Source organism: Bos indicus, chromosome 18, assembly GCF_029378745.1.
Source record: "Bos indicus isolate NIAB-ARS_2022 breed Sahiwal x Tharparkar chromosome 18, NIAB-ARS_B.indTharparkar_mat_pri_1.0, whole genome shotgun sequence".
Classification (NCBI taxonomy): domain Eukaryota; kingdom Metazoa; phylum Chordata; class Mammalia; order Artiodactyla; family Bovidae; genus Bos; species Bos indicus.
The window spans coordinates 62,263,243-62,278,905 of NC_091777.1; the positions used below are offsets into that span (position 1 = coordinate 62,263,243).

The following is a 15,663-nucleotide window of genomic DNA, read 5'->3' on the forward strand; positions in this document are numbered from 1 at the left end:
GCCAGATGAACGAAGACAGATCACACACACACATCCAGTGGAGTACTAGTCAGCCATGAAAAGAAAGGAAAGGCTGCCGTTTGCAACAACATGCTAAGTGAAATAAGTCAGGCAGAGAAACACAAATACTGTATTTTATCACTTACATGTGGAATCTAAAAAAATACAAGAAAATAGTTAATATAACAACAGTGAAAAAGAAACAGAGTCGCAGATGTAGAGAACAAACCGGTGGGCAGAGGGAAGAGGGGAGGGGAAGCACAGGGGTAAGGGGTTAAGAGGTACAAACCATTATGTATATAATAAGCTACAAGGATATATAATACAACACGAGAATATAGCCAGTGTTCTAGAATAACTGTAAACGGAGTATAAGCTTTAAGAAGTGTGAAGCACCATATTGTACACCTGTAAACTTATATAATATTATACATCAGATCTACTACAATTTAAAAGACAAGAAATGCAAAAACAAAAGGACAAGAAGGATTAGCGTGAGATAGAAAGAACTTCACTACTGTTTAAGAACAGTTCTGGAGATAGTGTCACATTCTGGTTTCAGTTTAGGGAAGTTGAGGAACTGACAGGCCAACGACTTCTGTTCTCTCTCTAAATACAGAAGGTAGGTCATAGACTGAGAATGCAGGCTGAGGGCAGAGATCAAAGAGCTTAAAAATAGTGTGCTTGTCACCATGACAATGAGAAGGAGCCGACCAGAGGATTGCAACAGGGCTGTAGGTAACACTGTTCGAGCGCGGTCCTGTTTGGTCGCCACGTCTTTGTGGCTTCCCTGGTGGCTCAGATGGTGAAGAATCATCTGCAATACAGGAGACCTGGCTTCCATTCCTGGGTCGGGAAGATCCCCTGGAGAAAGGAACAGCTACCCACTCCAGTATTCTTGCCTGGAGAATTCCATGGACAGAGGAGCCTGGCAGGCTGCAGTCCATGAGGTCACAGAGTCGGACATGACTAATACTTTCACTTTTTCATTTTCACCATATCTTTTGCCTTGTAATATGACTTTCTCCAGTGATGTTCAATTGCTTAGGGATAAACACATGCGAGGGAGAAACCCTGATAGATGGGCTTTTTCTTTAAAAAAAAAAAAATTTTATTTTATATTGGCTTATGCTCAGATGCTCAGTTGTGTCCAATTGTTTGCGACTCCATGGACTGCAGCCCACTAGTCTCCTCTTTCCACGGGATTTTCCAGGCAAGAATACTACAGTGCGCTGCCGTTTCCTCCTCCAGGGGAACTTCCCTACCCAGGAATCAAACCTGGGTCTCCTGCACGGCAGGCAGATTCTTTACCAACTGAGCCAGCAGGAAACCCAATTTTATACTGGAGTACAGTTGATTTACAATGTTGTGTGGGTTTCTGGAGTACAGCAGAGTGATTTAGTTACATATACATGTAGGCTGCAGTCCATGGGGTCGCTAAGAGTCGGACACGACTGAGCGACTTCCCTTTCACTTTTCACTTTCATGCATTGGAGAAGGAAATGGCAACCCACTCCAGCGTTCTTGCCTGGAGAATCCCAGGGATGGAGGAGCCTGGTAAGCTGCAGTCCATGGAGTCGCTAAGAGTCGGACACGACTGAGCGACTTCCCTTTCACTTTTCACTTTCATGCATTAGAGAAGGAAATGGCAACCCACTCCAGCGTTCTTGCCTGGAGAATCCCAGGGATGGAGGAGCCTGGTAGGCTGCTGTCTATGGGGTCGCACAGAGTCGGACATGACTGAAGCGACTTAGCAGCAGCAGCAGCAGCATACATGTATTGGAGGAGCAAATAGCAAAGCACTCCAGTATTCTTGCCTGGGAAATCCCATGGATAGAGGAGCCTGGTGGGCTGCAGTCCACGGGGTCACAGAGAGTCAGGCATGACTGAACAACTAACACTTTCATACATTATCTTTTTTTTTTCAGATTCTCTTCCCATATAGGTTATTATAGAGGATTGAGTAGAGTTCCCTGTGCTCTATGGTAGGACCTCGTGGTTTATCTATTTTATATTTAGTAGCATGTTTATGTTAATCCCAAACTCCCAATTTATCCCTCCACCCTCAACCTTTCCCCTTTGGTAGCCACAAATTCGTTTTCACAGTCTGTGAGTCTCTTTCTGTTTCATGAATAAGCTCCTTTGTGTCCTTTTTGAGATTCACACGATCGTTGTCTTTGCCCCACTTAACTTCGCTTTATATGTTCATCTCTAGGCCCATCCATGTTGCTGCCCGTGTGCACACTGAGTTGCTTCAGTCGTGTCCAACTGTTTGCGATTCCATGGACTATAGCCCACCAGGCTCCTCTGTCCAGGGATTCTCCAGGCAAGAATACTAGGGTGGGCTGCCATGCCCTCCTCCAGGGGATATTCCCGACCCAGGGATCAAACTCACGTCTCCTGCATTGGCACATGGATTCTTTGCCACAGCATCTCCTGGGAAGCGCCGTGTCGCTTCATGCCGTCTCTCTATGGCCGAGTAACATTCCATTGTATATATGGACCACATCTGCCTCATCCATTCATCTGCCAGTTGGACATCTAGCTGGTTTCCACGTCCTGTCCTTTGTGAACAGTGCTGCTGTGAGCGTAGGGGTGCACACACCTTTTCAAAGTATGGCTTTCTCTGGATGTGTGCCCAGGAGTAGGACTGCCGGATCATATGGCAGCTCTGTCTTTAGTTTTTAAGGAACTCCACGCTGTTCTCCATACTGGCTGCACCAATTTACATTCCCACCTACAGGGTAGGAGGGCTCTCTTTTCTCCTTATGCTTTCCAGCATTTGTTATTTGTAGACTTTTTTGACCATGGCCATTCTGACCAGTGTGAGGGATTCCTCACTGTAGTTTTTTTCCCAAGTGTAGGCATTTTTTTTTTTAAATAATCACATTCGGTGTCTAACACTCTCCACTTTAAGAAGCTATCTGAGCCTAAACTCTATTTGTTCATGTATTTTATTTTAAAATTTTGGCTGCACTGGGTCTTCATCTTGACATGTGGGTTTTCACTAGTTGTGGTGCATGGGCGGGGTGGGGAGGGGATTTCTCTTATCGAACCCATGTCCCCTGCTTTGGATGGGAGATTCTTAACCACTGGACCACCAGGAAGGTCCCCTCATTGCAGTTTTGATTTGCACTTCTCTAACAATTAGCAATGTTTAACATCTTTTCCTGTATTTTTTGGCCATCTGTATGTCTTCTTTGGAGAAATGTCTTTAGATATTCTGTAGGTAGGCTTTTCTTTTTCAAGACTGGGGTAATAAAAAGACAGAATGGCAAAGGAGTGTTAAATATCCTAGTGTGAAAAGAGGGTCATTGAAATGATAGACTGTGGAAGCATATCTCAAGAGGAAAGCAAGGAACGAGCATGCCGATGGACTGGGGGCTCCTATCAAGTTAAGGCAAGATCACAAGTGGCTATTACTAAGGAAGCAGGATGGAAGAAGAAATCGTTGATGTTTGAGAGGCATGGAGAACCCAGTGGAGAGGTGGATGCTATGGTATGGAGGGTAATGTTTGCATAGGTCTTCTAAGTCAGTGCCTCCCAAACATTGTTACATTGTGGGGCAAATAGAAACATGACAAGATTCTCTGCAGCTCATGGAGATGAACAAGAGGAGCCTGGCAAGAGCCAGGGCCAACCAGACCACTCTGAGGGTGGGGGGATCCATGCAACCTGTTCATGGTGTATCTATCTAGGATGCTCTTTAGAGAATTTCAGGACACTATGTGGGAAATGAGCACAAGGGACCGGGAAGTCCATAGACACCAAAAAGGGGATAGTTACGGCCAGAGAACGGACTAGGGAGAGATATCCATCTCAGTAAAGGGAAGAAAGAATACAGACGCTCCCGCACTTATGATGGCTTGACTAACTTGTTCAGTTTTATGATGGTGCAAAAGCGATTTGCACGCAGTAGACACTGTACTTCAAATTTCGATCTTTTCCCAAGCTAGAGATATGCTGTATCTCTAGATACTATCTCTAGATACTGCTCCAGAATCACCAAATTTTCCACCAACTTCTGCTTTCAGTACTCTATAGACTCTGTCCTGGCCAATCGCAACGCTGATGAGACCTCAAAAGCAGGAGACAGCAGATAACGTACTACATATGTCTTTCTAAAATACACATGCCAGAGCATGGGAGATAAAACCCCATAAAAACTGGTAAGTTTGTTACTCAGGAACTTTCCTGAGAATCCAATAGTCTGAGAACAGTGGGAATATCCCTTCCAAGTAAAGGAGTTATTACTCCTTGAACCCTTTCTGATGGTTTAGTTGCTCAGTCATGTCCAACCAACTCTTTGCAATCCCATGGACTGCAGCCCACCAAGCTCCTCTGTCCCTGGGATTGTCCTGGCAAGAATACTGGAGTGGGTTGCCATTTCCTTCTTCAGGGGATCTTCCCAACCCTGGGATCGAACTGGCATCTCTTACATCTCCTACATTGACAGGCGGGTTCTTTACCACTCGCACCATCTGGGAAGCCCTGGTTAGCTCTGAATGGGGGCTGGTTGCCCAAGGAACCAACTGTGTGATTGGCGGTTGAAACTCTCAGCCTCACTCCCTGACCTCCAGACAGGCTTAGGAGATGGAGATTGTGCACTGATGGCCAGTGATTTCACCAACCATGCTTCCATAATGGAGCTTCCATAAATACCCTGAATAGCGGGATTCAGAGGGCTTCCAGGCGGGTAAATGCATCACAGTGCTGGGCGATGACATGCCCAGAGAGGGCCTGGGAGCCCTGCATCCCTTCCCCATATCCTCCCCTGCGTATCTCTCCTGTTTGGCTGTTCCCAAGTTGCATCCTTTACAATAAATCAGTAATACCCTGGTGGCTCAGATGGTAAAGAATCTGCCTGCAATGCAGGAGACCCAGGTTCAAAAGATCTCGGGGTTGGGAAGATCCCCTGGAGAACGGCATGGCAACCCACTCCAATATACTTGCCTGGAGAATTCCAAGGACAGAAGAGCCTGGTGGCTACAGTTCATGGGGTCACAAAGAGTCAGACATGACTGAGTCTGACTTACACTTTCAATACTAAGTGCCTCCTTGAGTTCTGCAAGCCATTCTAGCAAACGATGGAAGCCAAGTCCTGGGAACACCCCAATATCTAGCCAGTCGGTCAGAAGCAGGGGAGGCCTGGGACTTGTGGCTGGAGTTTGAAATGGGGGGCGGTCTTGTAGGACTGAGTCTATTACTTGTGGGGTCTGACGATAGTTGCAAGAGGTGCCCACATTCAGAGAAGGCAATGGCAACCCACTCCAATACTCTTGCCTGGAAAATCCCATGGACAGAGGAGCCTGGAAGGCTGCAGTCCATTGGGTCGATAAGAATCAGACATGACTGAGCCACTGCACTTTCCCTTTTCACTTTCATGCATTGGAGAAGGAAATGGCAACTCACTCCAGTGTTCTTGCCTGGAGACTCCCAGGGATGGGGGAGCCTGGTGGGCTGCCGTCTATGGGGTCGCACATAGTCAGACACGACTGAAGCAACTTAGCAGCAGCAGCAGTGTGTCCAGATTCAGACACTCATCACTCAGTTGCTGTCTGAAATTAGAGATTTAGTGTCTGATGTGGGAAACAAACACACAGGCACTTGTCAGAGGGGTCAGGAGCAAAAACCAGCTCATCATCTGTCCCCAAGGGTTTCCCTGGTGGCTCAGTGGTAAAGAATCTGTGTGCCAATGCAGGAGACACGGGTTCCATCCCTGATCCGGGAAGATGCCACATGCTGCACAGCAAGTAGGCCCGTGTGCCACAACTATCGAGCTGGTGCTCTAAAGCCCAGGAGCTGAAACTACTGAGCCCACGAGCCTCCCTACAACCAGAGAAAAGCCTGAGCAGCAACGAAGACCCAACACAGCCTAAATAAAGTTTGTTTGTTTTTTAAACCTGTGCTCAGGTCTACTCTCCCCCAAAACCCTCCATTACAGACAGTGCTAGTAAGACTTAAGTAGACCAGATGACCACCCTGTGGCTCTCGGTTAGTTTCTTCCCCTGCTAGTCTCCCCAGTGCCTGCTTAATGTTCACCAGTACCTGCTGATGAACAAAGCGGCCATGGTGGGCTACGCATGGATCTGCCTCGTCACAGCTACGGAGCTTTGTCACCGATGGAGGCCCACCTTGCTGTCGTCAGCAAGCAGTGCTATGGTTCTCTAGGGAGATCAGCCAAACACCTGGTCACCCGAGGAGCACCTTGGACCTCTTCCATCGTGGACTGGGTGCTGACCTTTTCCTGCCTGGAATAATGAACTCTGGGTTCTGTTTGCTTTCCCAGCCAACAGCAGCATCTGTGTACAAACTGAATGGCCCCATTCACCGTCAGGTTAACCCACACAAGACTGCTTCTGATCAAAGGGCCAGGTTTGTTAGGAAGTTAGGGGGCGGGTCCACATACCCCAGCAGCAGAAAGCAGCTGCTCTCACTAACAGAGGAACGGTCTGCTGGAGGCTGGGTTTCAGTGCCCGGTGGCAGACGGCATCTCTGGGCTGTGGGTGCTGTCCTGGCAGGACGTGGGTAAACACTCTGAACCAGTGGCACATTCCTTTTACCAGCTTACACAAGACCCAGGAGCCCTCCGAGGTCACGTCTCAGGATCACACCTGATGACTCACTCTTTAAATGTTTGCTTCCTGTTCCTGCTACCCTGCACTCTGCTGTTTTGAGGTTTCAGTGCCTTAAAGGGGGGTACAGTGCTGCCTGAGAGCACACCTGCAGTAAACTGTGAGCGGTGACGGCCTCTTTACTACTCGGCGGCGCATCTCAGGAGTTCCCTTGGGGCTCAGACGGTAAAAGAATCCGCCTGCAATACAAGAGACCCGGGTTCGATCCCTGGGTGGGGAAGATCCCCTGGAGTAGGAAATGGCAACCCACTCCAGTATTCTTGCCTGGAGAATCCCCACGGACAGAGGAGCAGAGTTGGACACGACTGAGCGACTGACTTCATGGCTTCAGGAGTGCCACTTTGGGGTCAGGCAAAGATCTGGGCAAGAAGGGAGTAAGAGATGCTTCTTTACCGGGGGTCAAGGAGGTGCGTCCCTGGAGATCCTCCAACGAATACCTTGTCCTGGCTTCCTAGACATCCCCACGCGGGGCTCCTAGAGACCGTTCCCCTATGCAGGGCACATAAAGACAGACAAGGTCTTCCGCCTTTGCAGGACACAAAAGGGGGCGTACAGGCTCCACAGCCCTTCAGCCCCCACCTCTACCCTCCCCAACTGCAGAGTGCACAGCGTTCAGGTGTCCCCCAACCCCTCCCACCTCCGTAGAGCACGCAGCCCCGGGCTCCGAGCTCCAGCATCCTCTCGGACCCCTCCCTTCGCGACGCTCTCGGCTCCCACCCTGGGGCTCGGCCTCAAAGCCTCCTTCCTCAGTCGTCGGCCTGGAAGACACCCGACGGCGGCGGCGGCGGCGCGGGCAGCGCCCAGGGTAGCGCGGCGTCGCGGAGCAGCCGCATTTCCGCCGGGCCCCGCCCAGCGGCAGCCGCGAGCCAGGCCGCGCCGGGGACCAGTGCAGAGCGCGGTGAGTGAACCGGGCCAGCAGGGAGGGACCCGGGCGTCCCGGTTTCCGTTCCGCCTCAGCCGCCCCAGGCCGAGCATCCCGACCTTCAGCTCCTGCTTGCTTCTGGGCTCTGTCCATTCGTTTCAGGTCCCCGGAGCGGACCCTAAAAAAAGACCCCGCGGCCCCTCCCTACTCTGGGCCCCGGGCTGAGCAGTCCCTTGGCCCCCTCCCTCCCTGCAGCAATCAGGAATCTGGCACCCCCAGCCCCTAGCCTCGCCCTCGTTAAGCTTCTGAGCCCCTCCCTTTTTCCAGGAGCCAGGAATGCAGGCCAAAAATATCTCTCGCTTCCAGACCCAAGAGGCCCGGCTTGCAACCCCATCTGCTCCGAAAACCCGGGAGTCTGAGCCGTAATTGCTCCTAAGAGCCAAGAATCTGGGCCCACAGCCTGGGACTCCATGTCCCCGTCTCCCACCACCCTGATCCCAGAAATCTTGCTACCAACAACCCCCACCGACACATGGGACTTTGGGGTCCGGCCCATCCGTCCCTTACACCGCGAACCGCATTATAGATAGAGGATTAGGAGGGCCCACTTTACTCCTCCCCAAAATTCCTTAAACACTGCAATCCAACCACTGTTCTTTTGGGGACCCAGGAACCCCCTAAAGTCTAGAGATTGGCACATTTCCCATTTCAGGGACCCTGGAGACAGAGACCCTAGCAAACAGACCCCGGTAAAGAGAGGCCCGCTCTCCCCAGCCGCTTTGCGACCCAGATATCCAAGATTTCATCCATCCTGGCAGAGGAGGGAGACGAGGAGGGAGGGGGCTGGAAGGGGAGAGGGAGAACAGACCGAGGTGAGACTGGGGTGAGGACCCGAGCTGGGCGGTGGGGGGGCAGCTTCGTCCTAAACAAAGGCCAAACAGACGGGTTGCCATGGCAACGGCCTTCCCGGGCCGGCCCTGGAGAGTTCTCCATCCAGCGCTGGGGCGAGGAGGGCAGCCCTCCTGAGCCCAGACCCCGCCAGCTGTTGTGTCTTCCTGTTTTGTCACCACGGAAACAGTGACCTCAGCCCTCCACCCCACCGCTGGTGGGGCGGGACCACTGCGGCGTTATTCGCCGGAGGGGGTGCGGCCTTGCCTCTGGCCCCGCCCTCGGGGCGGGACTGGGATAGCCCTGGCCAGGGAGTCCCTTATCCGGCTCGAGCCCGGAGTTCCGGCCCCGCCCACCCTCACTCCCGGGCCGGCTAACCCCACCCAGACCGCAGACCCTTCTAATCTGCAGCTGTCGCCTCTGCTTCAGCCGCAGCGGTTGCTGACCTGTAAGGTGAGGCTGCGGGAATCCCCAAGGGTGGGCGCAGCGTCCAGGATTCTGGGTGCGGAGGGATTCCAATTGTCTCAGTCCCGAGAAAGGTGGTCTGGCTCAGGACTCGGGTCCTGGAGAGGAGACGGCTGGGGGACTGAACTCACACAGGTCGTACATCTGAAAAAGGAGGTGGGGTGGGGCCTGGACTCCTGGATCTGATGGAGGAAGGGCTGGGGGCCTGGACCTCTGGGTCTGGGGGAGAAGGGACTGGGGGCCTGGACCCCTAGGTCTGAGGGAGGAGGGGCTGCGGGTCTGGACCCCTGGATCTGAGGCAGGAGGGGCTGGAGTCCTGAACTCATACAGGTCTTACATCTTTAAAAGGAGGTGGAGTGGGGCCTGGACTCCTGGATCTGATAGGGCAGGGGGCTGGGGAGCTGGGAGGCTGGACTCCTGGGTTTGATGGGAGGGGGACCTGGATTCCTGAGTTTGAAGGAAGAAGGGCTGAGGACCTGGACCCCCGGGTCTGAGGAGGAGGGGCTGGGGACCTGGACCCCCGGATCTGAGGAGGAGGGGCTGGGGACCTGGAACCCTGGGTCTGAGGGAGGAGGGGCTGGGGGCCTGGAACCCTGGGTCTGAGGGAGGAGGGGCTGTGCTCCTGGAGGAGCTCGGAGTTGGGAGTCCTGGGTTTGACAAGGAGAGTGGCTGGGGTCCAGAATTACGGACCTCCTCTCCAGCCAGGGTGCAGAATCCGAACTTTGGACGCAAAAGGCCAGAGAGTGCGCTTCAGTACCCATGCTGCCAAAGTGAAGATGGAGCTGGGTCCCAGGGCGTTGAGAGGCCAGGCTGGGGTTTCAGGGCGCGATTCTGAGTTTTGGAGTGATGTGGTGTGGTGTTCGGCGCGGAGGTGGGGACAGGACTGGGGCGTGGCCGGGGACGTCCTGAGCTGTGTTCGGAAGCCAACTGGGTGTTTCCTCTCCCTGCTTGGGTCTCCGGCGGCTCATTCCTGAGCTCTGACCTCAGGCCACGGCTGGGGGCTCGGAGAGTGGGGACGGACCCCACCCCTCCAGGTGGTCCGCGCGCTAACTCACCTTCCCGGGGAGCCTCACCGAGGCCCCGCCCTCTGCCTCCTGGGCGCGCCCCACTTCCTCCTAACGGGTCAGGGGGACGGGAGGTGGCAGACTCCTGCGGGGCACCTCCCTGGTGGCCCAGGAGGCCCAGCTCCGGCCGGGGAAGACCAGCTCTCCGGGAGGTGGCAGGAGGTGTGGCCACTGTCTCCGAATTGGATTCCAGTACTGTGCAGTTTCCCGCCCCCATCCATACCCCGAGATGCGAGGCGTGCACAAGACGAACCCAGGGGTTCAGATACCCAGCCCCTCCTCCTGGGGCTCCGGGCTCCCGGCCCTCTTTTTAGGGACCCAGAATTCACATTTAGAAGGACCCCGGCATTCGACCTAGCAGCTTCTCCTCCCGGGACCTGGAGTCCGGGCTCCACACTCCCCCCCGCCCCCAGCATCCCTCCTTCCCTTCACCCTTCCCCTCCCCCGCCAGAATCCCAGGAGCTGGGCGCGGGTCGCGGCGCCGCCTCCCGGTCCTCGCCACATTCCAAATGGCTGGGCCGACTTGCAGCCCTTATAAGGACGGAGACGCGGCGCTGCCCGGGCGGCCCGCCCCGGCAGCCGCCGCCCAGGGCCCCCCCTCCGCCGGCGGCCTCCCCTAGCCCTCCCCTCCCCCGGCTCTCGGGCCGGGGCAGGGTTAAGATCACAGCCCGCCCTCGCCGCCCTGCGGGGCGTGCACTTTTCCCCACTTCCCTCCATTCCCGCCCGCGCAGATTTTTTTTTGGGGGGGTGGGGTGGGAGGAAGGAAGGGGCGGGGCTTCCCTCGAGGTCACCGTCCGGGGTTCCCGGGCCAAGTCCCTGCCCTGGCTGGGAGGCGCGCCCGGGGTCCACTACACCGCCTCGTCGCGTGCTCTGGGCCAGCCCGGGCGGCGGGCGGCGGGGGCAGGGTCTGAGCTGGACGCTGACGTCTTCTCACTCCTCTCCGCGATCAGCCCTTTTCCAGGTGTCTGACCCAGTCCGCCTCCAGGGCCGGATCTCTTTCTGGTGGGGGTTTTCCGCCAAGACCTCTGGTGAGTGGGGCTGGGGGGCATAGACTTTTGGGTCCGAGCCGGGGAGGGGTTCTGGGGTCTGGACTCCTGGATCTGAAGGAGGAGGGGCTGGGAATTTGGCCGCCTAGATCCTGAGACCTGAGGAAGAAGTATGTTCAGGAACTGGTCTCCTGTGTCCCCAGGAAGCTATTGTGAGGGACAGCTGAGGTGTGACCCTGTCCTCCTACAATGGAAAGAGGAAGTTTTATTGCCCGGGAGTTAAGAGAGGCCTTTTGAGCTTTCGGGGGGTGCTTCCCTGGAGGCTCAGTGGCAAAGAATCTGCCTGCAATGCAGGAGACATAAGAGACTGAGGTTCTATCCCTTAATCACAAAGATCCCTTGGAGGAGGGCACGGCAACCCACTCCAGTATTCTTGCCTGGAGAATCCCATGGACAGAGGAGCCTGGCGGGCTACAGTCCATGGGGTCGCAAAGAGTCAGACATGACTGAAGTGGCTGAGCAGAAGTAGCCGAGAGATTAACTATTTTAGGGCCTGAGTGAGGATCTGGACACCTGGTCAGGAGATTGAGGCCGGGCCTTCATTCCTGAATCTTTGGGACAAGGACGCTGTCTTTCTGAACGAGAGAGACCCAGAACTTTCAGTGGCCTGGGACAGGGGAGGGAGCTGAGGTTCCCAGAAGTTGGGGACTAGCTGGCTTGGTTCCTGAAGGGGCCTGGACCTCATGTTGGGGAAAGGGGAGAGGCAGGAGGAAACCTGACTTCCTTTGGGTTGAACTTCCCCAGGCTTCACAGGTGGGTGCAAGTTCCCCAGGCTTCTCAGGTGGCGCTAGTGGTTAAGAACACACCTGCCAGCGGAGGAGACTCCAGTTGGATCCCTGGGTTGGAAAGATCCCCTGGAGAAGGGCATGGCAACCCACTCCATTGTTCTTGCCTGGAGAGTCCCGTGGACAGAGGAGCCTGGCGGGCTACAGTCCATAGGGTCACAAAGAGTTGGACACCACCAAAAGGACTTAGCACACAGGCACCCCAGACCTAAATTCCTGTGGCCACAGGAGGGGTGCTGCTGAAGCTGGTAATACCCAGTTCCAACTGGGGACAGACTACCCTTCAGTAAGAGGCGACAGGCTGGAAGATTGGGAGCTCTGATCAGATGTGGGTCCCTGAGAGGGTTCCCGAGTGATGGCTAGACTCTTAAATGTGTCTGGAGGCTGGAAATGTTTGTTAGATCAAAGAAAGTCCTGGCTGCAGATCCCTGGGTACCCAAAGGGAGGAAGTTGCAGCGGTGGGGTTTTTAAGAGATCACAGAAGACAGGGTCTCTTCTTCTGATGGGGGGTGGTGGGAAGGGCACAAGACCAGGACACTTTAGAGCAAAATCTTTTTATTTTTGGCTGTAACCCAAGGCATGTAGGATCTTAGTTCCCCAACCAGGGATTGCCCCCTGCATTGAAAGTGCGGAAAGTCTTAACCACGGATCCACCAGGGAGGTCCCTAGAGTAGAATCTTGAGTGGGTGGGTTGCTGAGTCCCAGGGGGAAGGAGAGTAGCTTTGTGTGTCTGGAATGGAGGGGGAAAAAAGAGACATGATTTTATAAGAGTTGGCTTTCGGGGCAAAGAAAGAATGGTCCTGGGGAAAAGAGAGACAGGGTACCTACCCTCCTGAGCTCTGACATGAGGCTGGAGGTGGGGAGGGGCTAACACCTGGACCACTGGCATCCCGGTAGGCCTGGGACTGGCCCGGTTTGAAAACTCAAAGGCCCAAATCCTGGGTACCCCTCCAGCTAGAGTCCAGATTACACCGTCCACAACAGCCCCTCCAGGGAGGCAAGTGCCCCAGGGTAGGGGGGACCCTGGATCCTCCAGTTTGGAATGTTCTTAGGATCTTCTCTCCCCTCCCCCCAGCCATGCCAGTGACGGTAACCCGCACCACCGTGACAACCACAATGTCGTCATCCTCCGGCCTGGGCTCCCCGACCATCGTGGGGTCCCCTCGGCTGCTGACCCAGCCGCTGGGCCTCCTCCGCCTGCTGCAGCTGGTCTCCACCTGCGTGGCCTTCTCGCTGGTGGCCAGCGTGGGCGCTTGGACGGGGCCCATGGGCAACTGGTCCATGTTCACCTGGTGCTTCTGCTTCTCCGTGACGCTCATCATCCTCATCGTGGAGCTGTGCGGGCTCCAGGTGCGCTTCCCGCTGTCCTGGCGCAACTTCCCCATCACATACGCCTGCTACGCCGCCCTTTTCTGCCTCTCCTCCTCCATCATCTACCCCACCACCTACGTGCAGTTCTTGTCTCACGGGCGCTCCCGGGACCACGCCATCGCCGCCACTGCTTTCTCCTGCATCGCCTGCGTCGCCTACGCCACCGAGGTGGCCTGGACCCGGGCCCGGCCCGGCGAGATCACCGGCTACATGGCCACTGTGCCCGGACTGCTCAAGGTGCTGGAGACCTTCGTGGCCTGCATCATCTTCGCCTTCATTAGCGACCCGGGGCTGTACCAGCACCAGTCGGCCCTGGAGTGGTGCGTGGCCGTGTATTCCATCTGCTTCATCCTGGCGGCCGTGGCCATCCTGCTGAACCTCGGTGACTGCACCAACGTCCTGCCCATCGCCTTCCCCACTTTCCTGTCGGGCCTGGCCCTGATCTCCGTCCTCTTATACGCCACGGCCCTGGTCCTCTGGCCACTCTACCAGTTCGACCAGAAGCATGGCGGTGAGCCGCGGCGGCAGATGGATCCCGGTTGCAGTAGAAGGCACGTGCACTACGTGTGTTCCTGGGACCGCCGGCTGGCCGTGGCCATCCTGACAGGCATCAACCTGCTGGCTTACCTGGCCGACCTGGTATACTCAGCCCGCCTGGTTTTTGTCAGGGTCTGAGCCTCGTCCCCGGGGTGGGGCTCTCCCTAATCCCCGCTTCTCCCCAGAGGCCCTTCGCAGAGCTCTGGGCCCCCCTGGTGTGCTCTTCCCAGCCTGCTCCCACCTACTTTTCTCACGTCCTTCCCAACCTTTCCTCCCTTGTCTGTGTCCCTCACGCCACCTCCTGCATTGCCTCCCTTCCTGTTCTGTTTGGTTGCACATCCTGTTTTACTTCTGCCTGCTCTCTTCTCCGACCTTCTCTGCTTTGAGGCTCTCTTCTCTTTTTATCCTGTGTGTTTCCGCCTCTGCCTCCTTTCCTGACCCCTTGGGAGCTCTGAGCCTTCTTCCTTCTCAGCCCCACCAACCCCCCATCCCACCTCCAAAGGTGCTGAGCTCCACATCACACACCCCCTTTTGCAGCTGTTCATACCCTGGGCCTCTGGAGGGGCCTCCTTGCCAAAGCATGCCTGCCCGCCCTGGCTGTGCCTTAGTTGATGTATGTGTGTTATGTGTATGTGTGTGTTTGGGGGGGGTGGGGGTGGGTAGTTAGGAATCGAGCCCCCTTTCTCCCAGTGGGGTTGGGGGTGTGTGTACAGTGTTCCTCCCCTTTAAGTTAAAAAAAAAAAAAACTCTGGCGGTCAATAATTTCCAGTGGGCTGGAGGTTTAAAGCATAGACCCTGGGTCCCTAGGCTCCGCCTGGTGCTCAGCCTCACCTGAGATTGGCTCTAGAATTTTTGCCAGGCTTATTAAAAACCCACTGCCTAAATGCCATCTTAAAGGAAACAAGGGATGGAATACGTCCATCCCAAAGACTCTTTGCAGAGTCTTTGCGGCAAAGAACCACAGGGTCTTGAAGACAACTGTCTCAAGTATTTGTGAGGGACAAGGATATGGCCCTCCAGCTTCAATGTTAAAAAATAGTATCTCCTGCCTTTGCTGGGAAGAAAAGAAAATGGCCACTGCCAGCCTTCAAGGTGATGTTAGCCTGGGTTTGTTCTTTTTTTCCTGGTCACTAGGGCAACAATCATTGGCTGGCCCTGTTCTTAAAAGGGAAGTTTCTTTAAAATTTTTTTTCCTGGAGTGTGGGGTCGGGGGATGGAAATTGCTACTATGCCATAGTCAAAGGAATCGCCTTGCATTGCTTCAGTGTGTGTGGTGCACACACAGGTGTGTTTCTGTGTGCTTGTTGCTTCCTGCTGCAGTTTCCTGCTTCTCTGGGACTCACGTGTATAACATGATCTATATAAATGTACAAATATATTTTTTATTTTTTTTTTTAATTCCCTGGAGCTTCTGATTCGATCAGCCCCTGCTGTCAGTCAGTCACAGGAGAGAAGCCTTGTCCCTTCTCCCACATCCATAATGTTCATTCTTTTTTTTTTAAACCTCAATATAAAGATAAAAGAAAGACTTGTGCCTGCTTTATTCATGGGGAGGGCTCCAGGAGAGAGGGCAAGGCCCAGATTTCTGGGTCTGGGAAGAGAAAGAGGCTGGGATCAAAACAGCCTTGGCCTCATCAGAAAAGAAGTGAGTCCGGATCTTCCAAATTTCTCCCTCAAATGAAGGGAGCTAACTAGGATAGACATGAACAAGATTTCTCCCTCTTTAGGACTTAGCTGATGGTTCAGTGGTTGGGAATCCACCTGCCAATTCGGGGGAAACAGGTTCTATCCCTGGTCCGGGAAGATTCCACATGCCACGGAGCAACTAAGTCCCTCTGCCATGACTACTGAGCCCGTGCTCTGCAGGGAGAGCAGCCCCTGCAATGAGAAGCCCACGCACTGCAGCAAAGGGTAGCCCCTGCTCCCCACAAATAGAGAAACTGAGTGCAGCAACAAAGACCCAGCACAGCCAAAAGTAATTTGTAAAAAAGAATAAAGATCCCTCTTCGG

The 15,663-nt window shown here is 54.5% G+C and overlaps 1 protein-coding gene and 1 non-coding gene across 2 annotated transcripts; one reads left to right on the forward strand and one right to left on the reverse strand.

Annotated features, from left to right (window-relative positions):
* Positions 1 to 1,257: 1,257 nt before the first annotated feature.
* Positions 1,258 to 1,329, reverse strand: TRNAG-GCC (transfer RNA glycine (anticodon GCC)). The gene has a single exon. It is a non-coding gene; the product is annotated as a tRNA-Gly (tRNA).
* Positions 1,330 to 8,774: 7,445 nt separating this feature from the next.
* MYADM (myeloid associated differentiation marker) lies at positions 8,775 to 15,181 on the forward strand. The gene is made up of 3 exons (XM_019979485.2): positions 8,775 to 8,838; positions 10,865 to 10,942; positions 12,821 to 15,181. The coding sequence occupies exon 3, from the start codon at positions 12,823 to 12,825 to the stop codon at positions 13,789 to 13,791; it is 969 nt and encodes a 322-aa protein (XP_019835044.1). The 5' UTR covers positions 8,775 to 8,838; positions 10,865 to 10,942; positions 12,821 to 12,822; the 3' UTR covers positions 13,792 to 15,181.
* The last annotated feature ends 482 nt before the right edge of the window (positions 15,182 to 15,663 follow it).

Excerpts from the sequence above, each read along its gene's own strand:
- MYADM (XM_019979485.2), top strand. The coding sequence starts at position 12,823 with ATGCCAGTGACGGTAACCCGCACCACCGTGACAACCACAATGTCGTCA.